Source organism: Embiotoca jacksoni, unplaced genomic scaffold (assembly GCF_022577435.1).
Source record: "Embiotoca jacksoni isolate LCO1_2020_lvr unplaced genomic scaffold, fEmbJac1.0.p SCAF_59, whole genome shotgun sequence".
In the NCBI taxonomy this organism is placed as follows: Eukaryota; Metazoa; Chordata; class Actinopteri; family Embiotocidae; genus Embiotoca; species Embiotoca jacksoni.
In genome coordinates this window covers 1537078-1553374 of record NW_027185413.1, presented here as the reverse complement: position 1 = coordinate 1553374, position 16297 = coordinate 1537078, and the positions used below count along the sequence as shown (strand labels likewise).

General features: G+C 40.7%; 2 protein-coding genes across 4 annotated transcripts; both read right to left on the bottom strand.

Annotated features, from left to right (window-relative positions):
* Positions 1 to 1297: 1297 nt before the first annotated feature.
* On the bottom strand, positions 1298 to 10040 carry LOC138212751 (phospholipid phosphatase-related protein type 5-like). Its single transcript, XM_069173275.1, has 7 exons — positions 10026 to 10040; positions 4842 to 5057; positions 4288 to 4420; positions 3504 to 3754; positions 3212 to 3388; positions 1642 to 1779; positions 1298 to 1381 (listed from the first exon to the last, which is right to left on the bottom strand). The coding sequence occupies exons 1-7, from the start codon at positions 10038 to 10040 to the stop codon at positions 1352 to 1354; spliced, it is 960 nt and encodes a 319-aa protein (XP_069029376.1). The 3' UTR covers positions 1298 to 1351.
* A 459-nt stretch (positions 10041 to 10499) lies between these two features.
* tyw3 (tRNA-yW synthesizing protein 3 homolog (S. cerevisiae)) lies at positions 10500 to 15161 on the bottom strand. 3 transcript variants are annotated; one of them, XM_069173276.1, is made up of 6 exons: positions 14872 to 15161; positions 14662 to 14742; positions 14452 to 14550; positions 12393 to 12479; positions 11208 to 11341; positions 10500 to 11110 (listed from the first exon to the last, which is right to left on the bottom strand). In XM_069173276.1, exons 1-6 carry the CDS (start codon positions 15037 to 15039, stop codon positions 10864 to 10866), a joined length of 816 nt encoding a protein of 271 aa, XP_069029377.1. In that variant the 5' UTR covers positions 15040 to 15161; the 3' UTR covers positions 10500 to 10863. The 3 variants fall into 3 exon arrangements, with proteins under 3 accessions (XP_069029377.1, XP_069029378.1, XP_069029379.1); XM_069173277.1 differs by having other exon boundaries at positions 12408 to 12479; XM_069173278.1 differs by lacking the exon at positions 12393 to 12479.
* Between the last annotated feature and the right edge of the window lie 1136 nt (positions 15162 to 16297).

Below are 16297 nucleotides of genomic sequence, written 5' to 3'. Positions count from 1 at the left end.
TGGTTTGTGTCCTGTTTGTTTTCTGCCTGGAGACAATAAAGAACCCTGGTTTGAGAAGGAATTCTGCTGTCCTGTATCTGCGTTTGGGTCCGTTTACAACACTACATCTTAACACTTCAATCTCGGTGGATGTGTTGCTGGGGACCTAAGGTTGTGCACGGTCAAACTTGGTGTAATTTAGACACGGTGACATGTTTTGATATTGATAATAATAAATGTATATTTATCATAAAATGGCGCTTTTTACCCCAGAGTGGGCAGAGCCTCTCAGTCAAGCTGGAGTTCAAATGAATTTCACCAAGAAGTATTAAGTGACTTCTCTCACTCTTGTTTGAGTGAGAGAAAAAACAAAAACAAATTAGGAGTATAAATCAAAGTTTTCCTTCTCCTGTAAAACATATCTGACAGGTTTTATTTTTTATGATGTATTAACTTTGTTTCCAAATTAACAGAAATATACAATTTCAAACTATTCATCATAGAATCCAAAGAATACAATTTTACTGGTTGACAGACCAAGTGTGCAAAATGCTGTCAAAGCAAAATGAGGCTACTTTGATGACTCTAACATTTAAAAGAGAATCTGGTTTGTTTTGCAGTTATTGATTAAATAATTCCATGTTATTTCATAGTTTTGATGCCTTCAGTTTTGTTCTGCCAAAATAATAAAAAGAAGAAAAAAAGAAACTTGGTGTGTACCAACTTATCTTCTGTATGTTTTTTTCACTATTGAACAGACAAAAAACATAACTAATTAAACCACATGACAATTCTTCATGTAACCCAAACAACACAATTGGACATTATACAACTTGCTTGGAGTTGACAGGAGGAGGAAAGCGTGAACCAACATAAACATACTTTAATTATTTACACAGTTTTTCCTTTAGTGTAAACTATAGATTACTACGATGGATTACTTACAAACACACTATGATGTCGCACAATATGATTACATCTCATTTTGGACACATGAACACGGTATATAAAAGTCAGACAGTACATGCATGATCCTTTACGGTATAGCATCAAAATATCACAAAAATGCACATTTGAACAAACAAATCAGATCAGAAGCAAAATGGCATTGCCAAGATCTACAGCACATTGGTGCTTTTGTGTTTCTTTTTAAATTGCACCTGCCAGATTTCCCCACCATCGTCATTAAAATACTTACTCGAGACAAAAGTGGTGATGATTCATTCTGAATGACTGCAAAATGCAGCTTAAAAAGAGGGAGGCTACAATCTTAAAATACAAAGGTCCACATATTATACAGAATTTTTATTTTTGTGTCCTTTCCCCCTTTGCTCTTGTTATGGGTGGGGTGGAGGGGATGGGTAGCTCATAGTCATGTGACTTCTGTGAGGGGTCCTGAGCTCTAGAGGAACCGGAAAGAAAAACATGTTCACGTAGAAATCGTGAATTTCTTAAGCTTATTATATATTTAAAGTTTTGGGTTTTAATGTGTGTTTAATGTTGAGTGTGCAAAGTATTGATGAATTTATAATTATTAATACAAGAAAAGAAAATGCTGCTCACACAAAATGGAATTTACTCGGGAGTTATTAAAAAATAAAAAGGAAATGAAAATGAAAGGAAAAAAACAGCGTGTGTAAAAGTGTAATTTGCATGCTTTACCTGTGAGATGAGGTATCTGTCGCCGGTTTGGGTGTGATTGATGTGGGGTGACGTCTCGTCCGTGTTGGCCGTGCCCACGTCTGAAGGACTCTGAGGAATCGCGGGTATTTTTTGAAAATACTGGACCACAAACACTACCTGGAAAGAGAAAAAAAGAAGAGGAGACCAAGAAAAAGGTGATTTGTACAGATCAAGGAAAATATTAAGACTGACACACAACAAACAAGCCGAACACGAAGATCTGTACTGGGGGACTTCTCCTACTCTTGTCTTTTTACTGTGACTGCAGGTAGACAGCTTCATTATTTTTGTTTTGATTGTTTCTGTGACCCAGCTTCTTGTCACGGCCAGGACTCTTGTGCATGACTTGATATTTAAAATAGGAATTCAAGTTCGTCCAGGCAACAACAGCTTGTGTGCTGTGTGTGTGTGTGTGTGTGTGTGTGTGTGTGTGTGTGTGTGTGTGTGTGTGTGTGTGTGTGTGTGTGTGTCCTGCAGCAGTTTAGTCCATTAGAACAGTTTTCTGTTGAGGAGAGACTAAATATATTTGGCAAGAAACATAATGATGGACTGGAGCGAAGTGTTGGACAAACTCTAAAAAAATAGATTTATTTTGAAAAACAGCTTTAAAATGTGAAAAACACAAAATGATTCTCCATATTGTGATTTTAGAAATGATTGACTGAAGAAGATGGTTGACGTGCACTTGCTTGATGTCTTGTTGGTAAATGTGAAATTTGCAAAAAAGTGGTCTATTAAACAATATTGATTTATTGAGATATAATTTTGGAAAAAGGTTACGTTCACGTCAGAGATGGTTGGCGTGGTAAAAACCTGGGAGGAACTATACATTCAAATAAATGCTTAAATCGTTGCTGGCCTTAGCAACATGCTAATGTCTGCTAAATGCAGTTGAAGTAGCATTTGTAAACAAACTGTGTGAGACTTGATAATCAGCCATGATTGCATTTTGGGGACATTTGTGCTAGATTTCATGGCAAATGAGAACGGCTCTTTATTTATAGGATACAAATTGGAGACAAGCTGGCCATCAGAGGCCACAGAAGAGATGCTGAGAAGATAAGAAGGCCATTGAAAACCAGGGAAAGAGATGTGGCCTGTGATGAAGGTGGTAATATGCAAGTCTGCAGAGAAGCTGCAGTGGAGGTTAGAGGGCTGTCACAGTCCAGGAGAGAGACACAGAGAAGAACAAGAGAGAAACATGTATGCCTGTAGAGAGGCTGGCGGAGGGAGATGAGAGTATCTGAAATGTCAGGTTAGAATACAGAGACTAGAGGGCCGTCGGAGACCAGTAGGGATCAGATTCTGAAGCCTGAAGAAGCCAGTAGGCAGGAGAACTACAGGAAACTGATAATAAGAAATCCAATTTATAAATGAGTGATTTGACAGTGTGGGAAAGCAGTTCACCCACATAGGAATGAAGATACAATGTGAGGGAACACATCTTCCTTTTTTAAATTGCGCTTAAGAGTCATTACATGAGTAAGTCTGGTGTATTCGACATTTGGTACGACTGCTTTTTATGTTCATCAGATGATTATTATCTGACCAGAAAGATAGCAATAGCAGCCCCGATGGCTTGTCCTGCAAGAACATCACTCCAGTGGTTGCGGTATTCAGCCACTCTGTTGATGCCCGTCAGTGCAGCCACACAAACCAGGGAGAGGCTGAGGAGGGGGCCGGCCAGACGACCTCCACTGGAGCCAACGCAGGACATAACGTACATCTAAAAAGAAAGATTATTTACACTTTTCAAAACCTAATATTCAAAACCCCACTTTCTTTAGCGCTGGTGAAGATGAACTGAATTCCATTTCTTTACTGTGAACAGATCCACTCACCGCCAGGTAAATAGCTGGGAACACACTCAGTGCAGCTTCTTTGGAGGGAAATGTCTTCCTGGCTCTCATGATGTCATCAGGGTCACCAGTGCAGGCATCTGATTGGCTGACAAAGAGCGCTGTATCCTGGCAGCTGAGGGCAGTGTAATTGGGCTGGCAAACAGACAGGAAGTAGGGAGCCAGACTTCCTGTGATCAGCTGCCCGGTGTTGACAAAAATGTTTGTTGTAGACAAACCAAAGACATAGACACCTAAAGAGAAAAACATACAGGCTAGATCATTCAAAAATGTGTATACCGATGTCTATGCATATTTCTATATCTTGTTACATTCATATACATTAAAGACAGTTGATTCAAATATAATTGAAATAAAACATTCACAGGCAATGCTAAAAGGTTGGAATGGAGCTCGGGGTTATATGAAGACTGATATCATGCAGAGATGTGAATGCATGAATTCAGCAAAGAAAGTATCATAGACAACGTGGAAATGAAACAGAGGCAACTATTAAGTTGATGTTGCTTATTTAGTACAGCAGCCCAGAGGTCCCTTCACTACAGAAAGTATTTTTGTAATTATAATAATTAAAATATTAGCCACAGTGTGACACCTGGGAGACTTATGAGGAGCCAAAAAACTGCTGCTACCAATAAATGTCACTGATTGGTGATGTATGAATGGAATACTTTTAATTACACGAAAAGGTTCTGAGACTACCAAAAACCAAGACACCTGACCATCACTGTTAGTTATCTAACGTCGATATTCATCTTTATATTACCGAGGAAACGGAAGGTCCTGTGCACCATGGGGTTCACATAGCAACAATCCCCCATGACAACCACCTTCTCGTGGTCATACAGGTTGTTTGAGTTGTAATGAAGGAGGAAGATGACTATCTCTACACCTGAAATCTGCAAAACAGAATGAAAAGCAAGGTACATGAAAGCGGAGAGGAGAAGGGAGAAAAATGGTGACACATGGAACGTAACTACCAGCCATCATGTCTTTTGTTTTTCTTTCTCTTTAAACTTTGTCTTGTTGCTGGTCACATCTTTATTGTCTTGTTGAAAAAAAGCGACCACATTAATTTAAAGATACACCAAGAAACCTGTGAATGCTGTAAGGAGGTGAAAACCAGGATAATCAGAGTACTGAGTCAACAGACAGGCCTGGGAATTTAAACTCCTAAACACCTAACAGATGACCTAAAAAGAAAATACTTACTGCTTCTGAAACATGCATTGTTGGGTACTTCTCTGTCTCTACTTCACTGCACAGTATCATTATTATTTTTATCACCACGAAGGAAAACGAGACCTTCTGTTGACCTACCAGTACAACCGGCAGCCCACCCACCACAGAGTACAGTATCACGGGCTGTATGCGGCTGTCCTGCTCCGGTCCAGGGTCGGGTTTGGTCAGAGTTGGGTCCCTGCAGATGAAGCCCTGCTGCGCCGGACTGAAAGTGTCCGTGAACTCACAGTAATAAACCAGCATCAGCACAGCTGCCAGAATCACCACCTGGAAGTACAGCATCGTGGAGTCTGCCTCCAGCAATCTGACCTTACAACACGACTGGGATGCTGTTACCAGGGCGATGAAGCATCCAGCTGTACTGTTATCAAAGTGATGAAAAAAATCCAACGTTATGAGGTTTTGGCTGCTGTTAATACGACAAAAAAAAAAAAAAATCCAATTCCCAGCTCAGGATCTTCACTGCGGTCAGTCGTCCAATTTGACCAATTCCTGGTCAATTTAATCCACCATGATGTGAGTCTGCAGTTATACAGATCCTCAATCCAAATATCAAACCACAGATGAGAATGACGACTGCACTAAAGACGACGACAATATTAGAGAAGGAGGAATGCGTTCCTCTTTGCTTGTTATTGTGATTCTGGGAGGGAAACCTCAGCTTTCCGCTCTCGTGATTTTATTGAATCATCTGAGTGGACCAGGGAATTTATTCTGTTTCAATGAACAATCTCTAAAGGGCTACTCGCAGTCTACTGAACACAAACACATCACTCCAGAGCAAAAAATTGTGAATGAGTGAGAGCAAAGGTTTTGGATAGACTTTACAGACTGGATGTGGATCAGGCTATCTTAATGGATTTTTTTTTTTGGCCACTTAGGGGCAGCAAAGGAAGGTTAAAAATACATCTTAAGGTACATTTTCAGTTTGCACATAAAAAAAACAAAAACAAAGTGAAAAAGCACAAGTTAAAAAAAAGGGGTTTTACGAGTAGCTGAAGTAAAAAACAGTTATTGTACTGATAAAATGTAATAAAGTGCAATGGAAACAGATTTATATTATAAATTATGATGTACATGAAGAATGTGATTTCAATATCCACCGAAACTTTCACTCCACTGGCAGGTAGGGACGTGAAAACTGTAATCTGCCTCACGTTAATACTTTAAACAAACAGAAATGTTCATGTTTAATGTTTTTTAAATGCTTTTTAAGCGTTTGAGCTTCAGCTGTTCTTCAAGTTAAGCCATCTCACTGCGCCTTCTTCTTCTGCAATGGTTTAATGTCACCGGTTTGAATGTGCACTGCTAGCTGCTTATCTTGAGGATCCAACTTCAAATATTTACAGTGCATCCGGAAAGTATTCACAGCGCTTCACTTTTTCCACATTTTGTTATGTTACAGCCTTATTCCAAAATGGATTGAATTCATTTTTTTCCTCAAAATTCTACACGCAATATCCCATAATGACAAAGTGAAAATAGTTTGTTTACAATTTTTGCAAATCTATTAAAAATAAAGAACGAAAATATAACACGTACATAAGTATTCACAGCCTTTGCTCAATACTTTGTTGAATCACCTTTGGCAGAAATTACAGCCTCAAGTCTTTTTGAGTATGATGCTATAAGCTTGGCTCCTATTCTTGGGCAGTTTCTCCCATTCTTCTTTGCAGGACCTCTCAAGCTCCATCAGGTTGGATGGAGAGCGTCGGTGCACAGCCATTTTCAGATCTCTCCAGAGATGTTCAATCGGGTTCAAGTCTGGGCTCTGCCTGGGCCTCTCAAAGACATTCACAGAGTTGTCCCGAAGCCATTCCTTTGTTATCTTGGCTGTGTGCTTCGGGTCGTTGTCCTGTTGGAAGATGAGCCTTCATCCCAGTCTGAGGTCCAGAGCGCTCTGGAGAAGGTTTTCATCAAGGATGTCTCTGTACATTGCTGCATTCATCTTTCCCTCCCTCCTGACTAGTCTCCCAGTTCCTGCTGCTGAAAAACATCCCCACAGCATGATGCTGCCACCACCATGCTTCACTGTAGGGATGGTATTGGCCAGGTGATGAGCGGTGCCTGGTTTCCTCCAAACATGACGCTTGGCATTCAGCCCAAAGAGTTCAATCAGAGAATTTAGTTTCTCATGGTCTGAGAGTCCTTCAGGTGCCTTTTGGTAATCTCCAGGTGGGCTGTCATGTGCCTTTTACTGAGGAGTGGCTTCCGTCTGGCTACTCTACCATACAGGCCTGCTTGGTGGAGTGCTGCAGAGATGGTTGTCCTTCTGGAAGGTTCTCCTCTCTTCACAGAGCAACGTTGGAGCTCTGTCAGAGTGACCATCGGGTTCTTGGTCACCTCCCTGACTAAGGCCCTTATCCCCCGATCGCTCAGTTTGGCCGGGCGGCCAACTCTAGGAAGAGTCCTGGTGGTTCCAAACTTCTTCCATTTACAGATGATGGAGGCCACTGTGCTCATTGGGACCTTCAATGCTGCAGAAATTTTTCTGTACCCTTCCACAGATCTGTGCCTCGATACAATCCTGTCTCGGAGGTCTACAGACAATTCTTTGGACTTCATGGCTTGGTTTGTGCTCTGATATGCACTGTCAACTGTGGGACCTTATATAGACGGTGTGTGTCTTTCCAAATCATGTCCAATCAACTGAATTTACCACAGGTGGACTCCAATCAAGTTGTAGAAACATCTCAAGGATGATCAGTGGAAACAGGATGCACCTGAGCTCAATTTTGAGTGTAATGGCAAAGGCTGTGAATACTTATGTACATGTGATTTTTTTCATTTTTGATTTTTAATAGATTTGCAAAAATTTCAAAAAAATTTATTTCATGTTGCGAAGCTTCAGTTTTCAGGTTCCTCTCCTGTGGAACCAGCTCCCAGTTTGTGTTCGAGGGGCAGAAACCCTCTCTAGCTTTAAGATTAGACTCAAAACGTTCCTTTTTGATAAAGCCTGTAGTTAGGGCTGGCTCAGGTAGACCTGAACCAACCCTTAGTTATGCTGTTATAGGCCGAGGCTGCTGGGGGACCTCGTTACATGCTGAGCTTCTTTTCTTTCCTCCTACTCTTTAACTGACTCATACCTCACCATCCTTTTCTCTCTCATAGCTTTTTCTTATTTTCTGTTGCCTCCATTCAGTTCCCTCGCTCACGTAGTTTCTGTTCTTTCTTTTCCAGATGTCCCGTCACGGAGCTGCATGTCTCTGCTCTGCGCTTGTCGTCTCCACCAACAGTTCTTCTCTTCTATCTCTATGCTGTCCTTTTCTCTCTCTGCTCTCCTCTCACCCCAACCGGTCGAGGCAGATGGCCGCCCACCTCTGGTCCTGGTTCTGTTAACAGATGCTCCGCCCACCTCTGATCCTGGTTCTGTCGGTGGTTTCTTTCTGTTAAAAGGAGTTTTTCTTCCCTCTGTTGGAGGTTTTTCTCCCTTAAAGAGTTTTTTTTCCCCTCCTAGCTTATGTGGGAATTGTTGAATTGTTGGATTTCTCTGTATAATATTATAAAGTCTTGCTGTAAGAACTTTAATGTGTTAAGTGCCATGAAATAACCTATGTTGTGATTTGGCGTTATATAAATTAAATTGAACTGAATTGTATCACCTTACAAAAATGTTCAGACTAATATATTATTTTCACATCTAGCTGACAAGCAGTAACAGAAGCAACTTACGTGTGTGTGTGTGTGTGTGTGTGCGCGCACCTGATGAATTTTAATACAATATTCATTCTCTTTTAGCTGTTTTTTGGTCTCCATCCACTTGTCAGGATGAAAACAAATTTAACTTCACCAAATGTCACACTTTACCAGCTAGTTGCTGACTTTCCCTGTCTATCGTTTGGTGCAGAAGATGTAGAGTACTGGGATTATAAGAGTTCCTGGTGGAAAGAAGGCTGAAGAGATTCAGAGTCAGCAGACTGGAATACGACCAAAACAGTACACGCTAAATGGGGCCGAAGATAAACGTGGTCTAAACCTGCAATTTACTTGGAAACCAAATTGCAAAAGGTTTCATGCAGCACATGAAAACGGCACGCTTTTGGACCCGTTTTTTAAATGTGAGTCTCCAAAGCAAAGACCAAAACCTATTTACACATATTTGTTATGTGTACATATGTACTGGTTGCAGGCCAAGAATGGTGGCGAGGATTTGGATGTACAAATGATCAGGTGCGAGAGCCTTACGATTCTGAGCGCTGAATACACAGTATTCAAGGAATGCAGCTACTGCGAAGGCACGTGTACACAGTCCATTCCCGTTAATTAAAATAAGGTAAGGTTTTTTTTATTTTTTTTTTTATACATTGTATATATTGATTTGTCAGCATGAAGGCAAATGGCCTTCAGGTGGGTCAAAAAATACGTATTCCTCAATTAATAAAACACATTTTTCTCAATGACTCCAAGGTTTGTTCTCGTCCATGTCGGGGTTCACCCTCTGTTCTCTATACACTGAAGTCAAGGACAGGTCAGTCCCAGCTGTCTAACCACAAAAAGAAGTGCTGCTGCCCTCCAGTGGTAACAACATGTGACACCCCCCCAACACAAACACACACACACACAGACACACACAAACTGAATAAGTGACTGAATAAGAATTATAATAATAATAAACTATATTTGTACAGCACTTTTCACAGAAAGCCAGTGTACTGATGCTAAATCTGGAGTATTATGATCTCTTTTCCCACTTCTTAATGAATGAATACATTTTGTCTCAGTTTTTTTTTTTTGTGTTGCAATAATCCAGTCGAGAAATAACAAAGGCATGAGTAAATCTTTCACACGTGTTCCAAACTGAGTGATCAAAATGTCGCCGTGGGTTGGCTGAATGACTGAAGTCACACAGGTGGCAGCCCACCTGTTGATCTGTGAAGTTTTGCTTTGAAGCATTCGTTTGGTATTTTGGCTGTCACCGCATCTTTCTCTTGGAGCCGGAACAGACCTGATTTGAACGAGATGGGGAAGAACCAGAAGTGGATCTGACTGAGACACTACATCTGCCCGCCTGACTGCACCCCAGGAACAACAGCCAAAGCAGACACTCCCCCACAAACTGAGGTGGAATTTGTAATGATTTATGTAATCCTTGTGATTTACTTGCAAAATCGCAGCAGTAAAGCAGCTGTTTGGGGATTTAAAACCGGCTGCGTCATGCTGGTCTCGCCACAGCCCCCACTGCGTTTGTTCTTTCTAGAGAAAAAGGTCCTGATGGTTCAGGTTACAAATTGCATACATACTGAACTCTGTCCGGACATTTACAAATTTGAAATACATCATAAATTCCAAGCAGATGGGGGATTTAAAAATGAGGCTTCAGTGAGCAAATACGACTTATTTTGTAAAACGCCTGTTGCTTAAACTCTCTTCCTGTTTCTGTTCTTGTGTTTATGTGCGTGTATATTTTTGTGATGTGCATGTCCGTTTGCATAGAGATGGAAGCGAGATTCAATCACAAGTAGTCTCTCAAGAGGCATGATCAAATTAAAAACTAAAAACTGTCCACTTGTGATGTGATCAGGTCAGAGTCAGAGGTCAGGACAGACTGGTGTAAACCAGATTTGGGATGAAATGAAAAGCCCTCGAACATCTCACAATCCTCCCTGTAGGTTTGGACTTAAGTCTTCTTTATTTTGCTCTTATGGCTTTTTGAATCGTAGTATCTGTTGGTTGTAATGCAACACAATGATATTTAGGGTACTCACTTCAAACAGCCTGTGCAAACACAGCGCATACTTTATGAGGCTGGTAAAAGATGCATTTAATTTAAGGGTACAATAAAGTCAAGTCAATCAGATTTAAAGATGGATCTTCGAGCCACAAACTGAACGCTGCAAACATGGTGGTTCGTGACGGGCTTCTGCACACGTTGTTGATCAGTTTTTTCCAGTGAGCTAATGAGTCAGATGGCAGATGACCGGCTTTGATTCTGTCCTCTAAGTAACTGCAGGCTTAGTTACTGTGATGATCTTCTTTGTAATGAAGTCTCTGCTCCATCAACAAAGATAACAATCAGTCCCTGAAACATTTGAAAACAGAGAAGCTCTATACTCCAAGTCCACGACAAACTGAGCCTGTTTCTGTGTGCAGAGCCGCCAGTTCACGAGAACAGATCCAGACAGTCTTCCAGCTCTGGCACACTGCTGTCCCCATCACCATGGTAACAGTCAGTCTGATGTTGTTCCCTTTTCCGCCTCCATTTATACACACTTGTTTTGTTCCTCTCCTCCTGTTCTATCTCCTGTGTGTGGGGGGGATCTTGTAGTCCCTGTGAGCAGGGGGGATCTGGGATTTGTAGTTTTTGTAGTTTGTCTGTGAGCAGGGCCGACTGGAGGTTCTGGTAGAACCTGAAGACGACAGACAGACATCAAGAGTTTAAAATGAATTCTGATGAGAAGGTTTTGTAGCGGCTCAGTCAGCTTGACATTCAATGGACAGACTGACCTGTGTATCCGCCTAATGTTCTCCTCCATCATCTGATTGGCCGTCTGTGTCAGGAAGTGGATGTACTCGTGTTCAACCAGAAGCTTTCCTTCATGGGTCAGAGGAACCTCGAGGCCGTGGGTGCTGCGGACTGCCTACAGAGGCACACATACAGAGAGGACATTTTTCCCCCTGTGGTGAAGCCCATGCAACCAACGCATGCAGAGAAGCACAGTGGTCATTTTTTAAATTTTTTTTAATGAAATTGGTGCATCTTAAAGCATGCAGAATTTGCTTTTATCAGTTTCTGTTTGTCTTTTACACAAGTTTATACAGACATATATCACTGGATTACTGTGACACTGAAGGAAACTTAAAAATGCAATGATTCCCAGGCAAGTTCCGAAGATCTTTTTCACAATCATTTCTGAGCAGATTGTTTGACGTTTGTTTTGGCTCTTTTCTGATTTGTCCTGCTGAATGTCCATGTCTGTTTCACATCCTGTAAGAACACAAATTTCAAAATCCCTGAGGTGACTTTGTATTGTGATTTGGCGCTATGTAAATAAAGCTGAAATGAACCAAAAGGGAGTATTTGACTTTAGTTAGTGATGACTCAGCACCTCACGGTGACGGCTACCAACCTGGACTGACAACCAATAAGAGGGCTGAATGTGGCTAATGTTTGAAAAATGGGTTCACTTCTTTTACGCAAGTGGTGAGATGTGATAATATTATAAAGTCTTGCTATAAGGACTTTAATGTGTTTAGTGCCATGAAATAACCTATGTTGTGATTTGGCGCTATACAAATAAAGTTGAATTGAATTGAATTGAATGTGAGAGTCTCCTTCCCCCTCAGTAACGGCATCACGTCAGAAGAATGTGATGAAAATGAAGAAACAGTCACCACAAACGTGTCTGTCGTATCTGAAGAAACGATTCGGAGGTGTGGAGTTCAAAATATTAACACAGACGTGAGTCAGACTCCTTTCACCTTTAACCCTTAAACCTTTTTACTTCATCCTTCAGTCCAAAGTGAGTCCCAGAGTTCAGACTGAATCACACTGAACACATCTCACTCAGCTTCTCTGTTTCAGGTTAAAAGAAAAAAGAAAAAAAGCACACTCGATTTTCCCAGCGTTCCTTCATTCAGGACTCAAAATCAGAATACATCAACACTACGTATGTTTGTATGTAAGTGTACCGTTTCAAAGCGTACCGTGATGATCTTTCCTGTCTTGCCAACAGTGAGGCCGGAGTTCCTGAAGCCCGAGTCGACAGCCACCGAGTGCTGCAGAAGACACGAGACATGTTAGACGCCCAGCTGAGAGGTTCCAGGGCAGGTGATGGTTTCAGTTCAATAAGGTTCTCGGTGACCTTGTGGTTCTGCTCGGAGCTTCGGGGTCTGGAAACGCGTGGAGCGTCCAGAGGGAACCGCAAGGTGCCGTTTACGTAAAATATTCGTTTGGACATCAGCACGTGGAACTCTCTGCCAACTGAACTCAAACTGGATCCTGATTCGGACCATTTTAAACTCGAACTGAAACCATTTTTAAAGCGGGAGCGGTCATGTAGTCACGAATGATCTGGTGCGTTTTTATTTCAATATAATGTGTTTTGATTGTGTATTGTTGAGTTGAATGCGTTGTGAGTTGTTAATTTTCGGTATTTTAAAGGCCCATGTGGGGGACGGGCATTGCAGCTTAGCTTAGGCTATAAATGCATGTGGTGTGTCGCATTGTTTATGCTACATACTAACACAAATAAAAATAAAATAAAATAAATAAATAAATGTTATCTTTACTGGAAAAATAATCAAAGAGCAAAGAAAAAAACAAAGATTTGGTTATTGTTTTAGTGGTAATGCTGATTGTGAGTGGTAGCAGTGGTACTACAGTACCATCTGCTTTACATAGTGATACGAGTACTAATAAGATTATTAGTGTTATATAACAGCAGCATTACAATCATACAGAACTGTGCAGAAGCTTTTGGCACCAATAGTGAAGTTAAAATGTCTTCAAAAGTACTTTTTATTTATCAATTACCTTCATGCAAAGCACAGTAAAGAGAAAAAACCCTAAATCATCCAATCATTATGAGGCTTGAGAAGTTGTTGTCTCGCATTACGTTTCTCAAACTGCTGGAGAAGTTGTTCAGCATCTTCAAGAGAACTTGCCACAGTTCTGTGAGTTTAGTCTCATTGTTGTCTCTTCATGTAACTCCCCGACCAACTCCGTGATGTTGAGTTTTAAAGGGGTCAGACCAGACCTGCAGCAGGATTGATTCTTTGTTCCTTTGAAATAGTTCTGGATGAATGTTCGAGATCATTAACCTGCTGCAACACTGACTTGTGACCAATGAGACGCCTCGCTGAGGGTGACGGCATCTAAAGTACCTCAAACTAAAGGCTACGTTCACGCCACTTGGCACTGCACACCCATTAATTACTTTTGGAAAGAAATCAGTCATTGTCCGTCATCCTGCGCTGCCACATCCCATCATCCACCCTCACTCCGTTTCCTAGGTGACCTATCAACAATCAAACTGAACAAAACAAACAGTAGATTACTCCTTGTGGCCCGAACTATCACCAAGAAAACTGTCCTCATGAAGCAGAAATCAAGGAACACCGTGCACATTAAACACTGAAAAAAAACAACCTTCTAACAGATCACTTCTCTATGGAAAATGTATAACTTCGCCCAGTTTGGTCATCTGTCATTCATTTCTCACAAACTTCAACCCATCTATCCTGTAATCTTACTTTTGTTTTCTTTGCATATCCACAATCATAATTTAAGCAGATACACCGAGATTGAAAGTTAGACTGACTGCTTAGTAAACACACACACACACACACACGCACGCACACACACGCACACACACGCACACACACACAGGCTACACTCACACCAACAGCATATTAACATCAACTAACACAACCTGTAACTGTAATGATTGCTCTTATTGTCTTTGTGTTATTGCCTCAGTGGATTGTCTTTTTTGTGTTGCAATTAATAAAAAAATTAAAAAAATAGGTAAATAAATAAAGTACCTAAAATCTTTGCACCATTAGTGAAGTATCTTCATAGGAACACTGGACCAAGAGTGGCAAAACCCATGATCCACTTTACCATCACGAGCTCATGCTGAAGCCTTAAAGACATCAGTCAGGCTTTGATAACTGACTTAAATGGGAAGTGAATTCTTGATTAAAACATGTGACTATTCTCCGAGTCCAAACGGACACATGAACTCACCATCAGCTGTGCGTTTTCCAGATTCCTACACTGAACATGGAGCACAAAGGGCTCAAACTTCAACACTGAATTTCCAGTGGACCTCGCCACACCACATATCTACAGCAAAAACAAGCAAAGACACGGGCATTAAATGAAGTTGCACATTCAATCACCATTATTATCATCATTATGGTGGTTTATATATAACAGGAGTCAGTTGTGTCTCACCAGGTCATCAGAGGTGCATTTGTGGTGTGTCACAAACAGCCAGACGCAGTTCTTTTTCTGGACGTGGCTTCTTTCGGGACTCTTGAGAGGAAAAAAAGGAGGAATTTACTATTTAATGATGATTTCCTATATTTTAATGCTAAAAGGAACTTCCTGTGAGGAAGACACCGGACACTATCCCAGCTCCGTCCCAGGTGAAGCGTCTCTCACCCCGTCGATGAGGATGACTCTCCCGGAGCAGGAGCTGGTGGTGAAGTACTCCTCGCGTCTGTTGAGCAGACACACGACATGTTGTATCCCTTCGTCCACGCTGCCCTTCTTGCTCACGTCCAGCTTGTTCAGACACTGCTGCTTCCTCTGACTGAAGCGTTTCTCCATGGCTCCTTTAACGTCGCTCCACGTTCAACGCGGTGAGAGCTGACGGCGCCGCGAGCGTTTTTCAGGAGGCCAGGACCCGCCCGTGAAAAGTTTATTAGCTTCTAGTTTTTATTGTCATTCACACTTCTTTTTCTTCAAAATGGCAGTCAAGATGCAAGCCGAAAACACACAGCGCCACCTGCTGTAGTGGAGGCAACATGGAGAATTCTATTTTATTATAAAATGGATCTTCTTATTAGATTATAAGTTTTTTTTGTTTTGTTTTTTTGTTTTAGCTTTCATTGAGTTAAAACACATAAGCAGTGAGGTATTTGTGTTTCTGGTCAAGCGAAACATGATACTCGTGGAGAGCCCAGTTTGTGCCCCACATGCATTAGTAGCCTATGACTTCACCAAACTAACTATTATATATTTTTTTTAAGTTAATTAACTGACGATGTCATTTAAAAACATTCAGAGTTGTTCTGAGGTTCAGTTCTACAATCATACACACTTTTGTAACCATTTGGGCAGCCGGCAGGTAGCCATCTTTGTTCTGCTTCAGATACACCTACACCTTTTTGTTGGAATTTTGTATATTCATTTAAGGGATTTGGATAATATAATAATATGATATAGTACCGCTTATACCTCTTGGAGCATTATTTACAAATACAATGTACTCATAACAAATGCGACAAAACTGAAATAAATATTTATTTTGTCAATTCAAAAGATAGTTCCAGCTCTTCATGTTTTTTTGTTTTGTTTTTTTGAGTTTCATTTATTCACTACAGTACACAGTATACAGTAGTGTATTCAAGCCACCATTATAAAAGATACATGCTCAGTATGTCATTAACAATAATGGTTTTCTGTAGTAAAAATATATATATTTATTGTTTTAATGAGACATTATATTACAATTAAAAGTTTTGATAAGAAAACACAGTTTCCCTGCAAGCTTTATTATTATGGCATTATTATAAAGCACTATATCACTGGCTGGCCCAAGTTAGTGCCACTTATGAATTAACATTCACTCCAGCCACAGAACTAACCATTGGTTAGTTTACTGTTGTTCTGAAAGTATCAACTGGATGTGAAAATATTCTGTCCACAGAATAATAAAAAAAGAAAGAAGATTTTTGACCTGTTTCCCACGTTAGAGCATCTTTGTTTTGTTTTGGATGCTGCTACGTTGAGATTTATTCGTTTATTTAAATATATTTACTGCGGGTGTCTTTTGGGCCATTAGTTAAAAATGTAGGTGTATAGA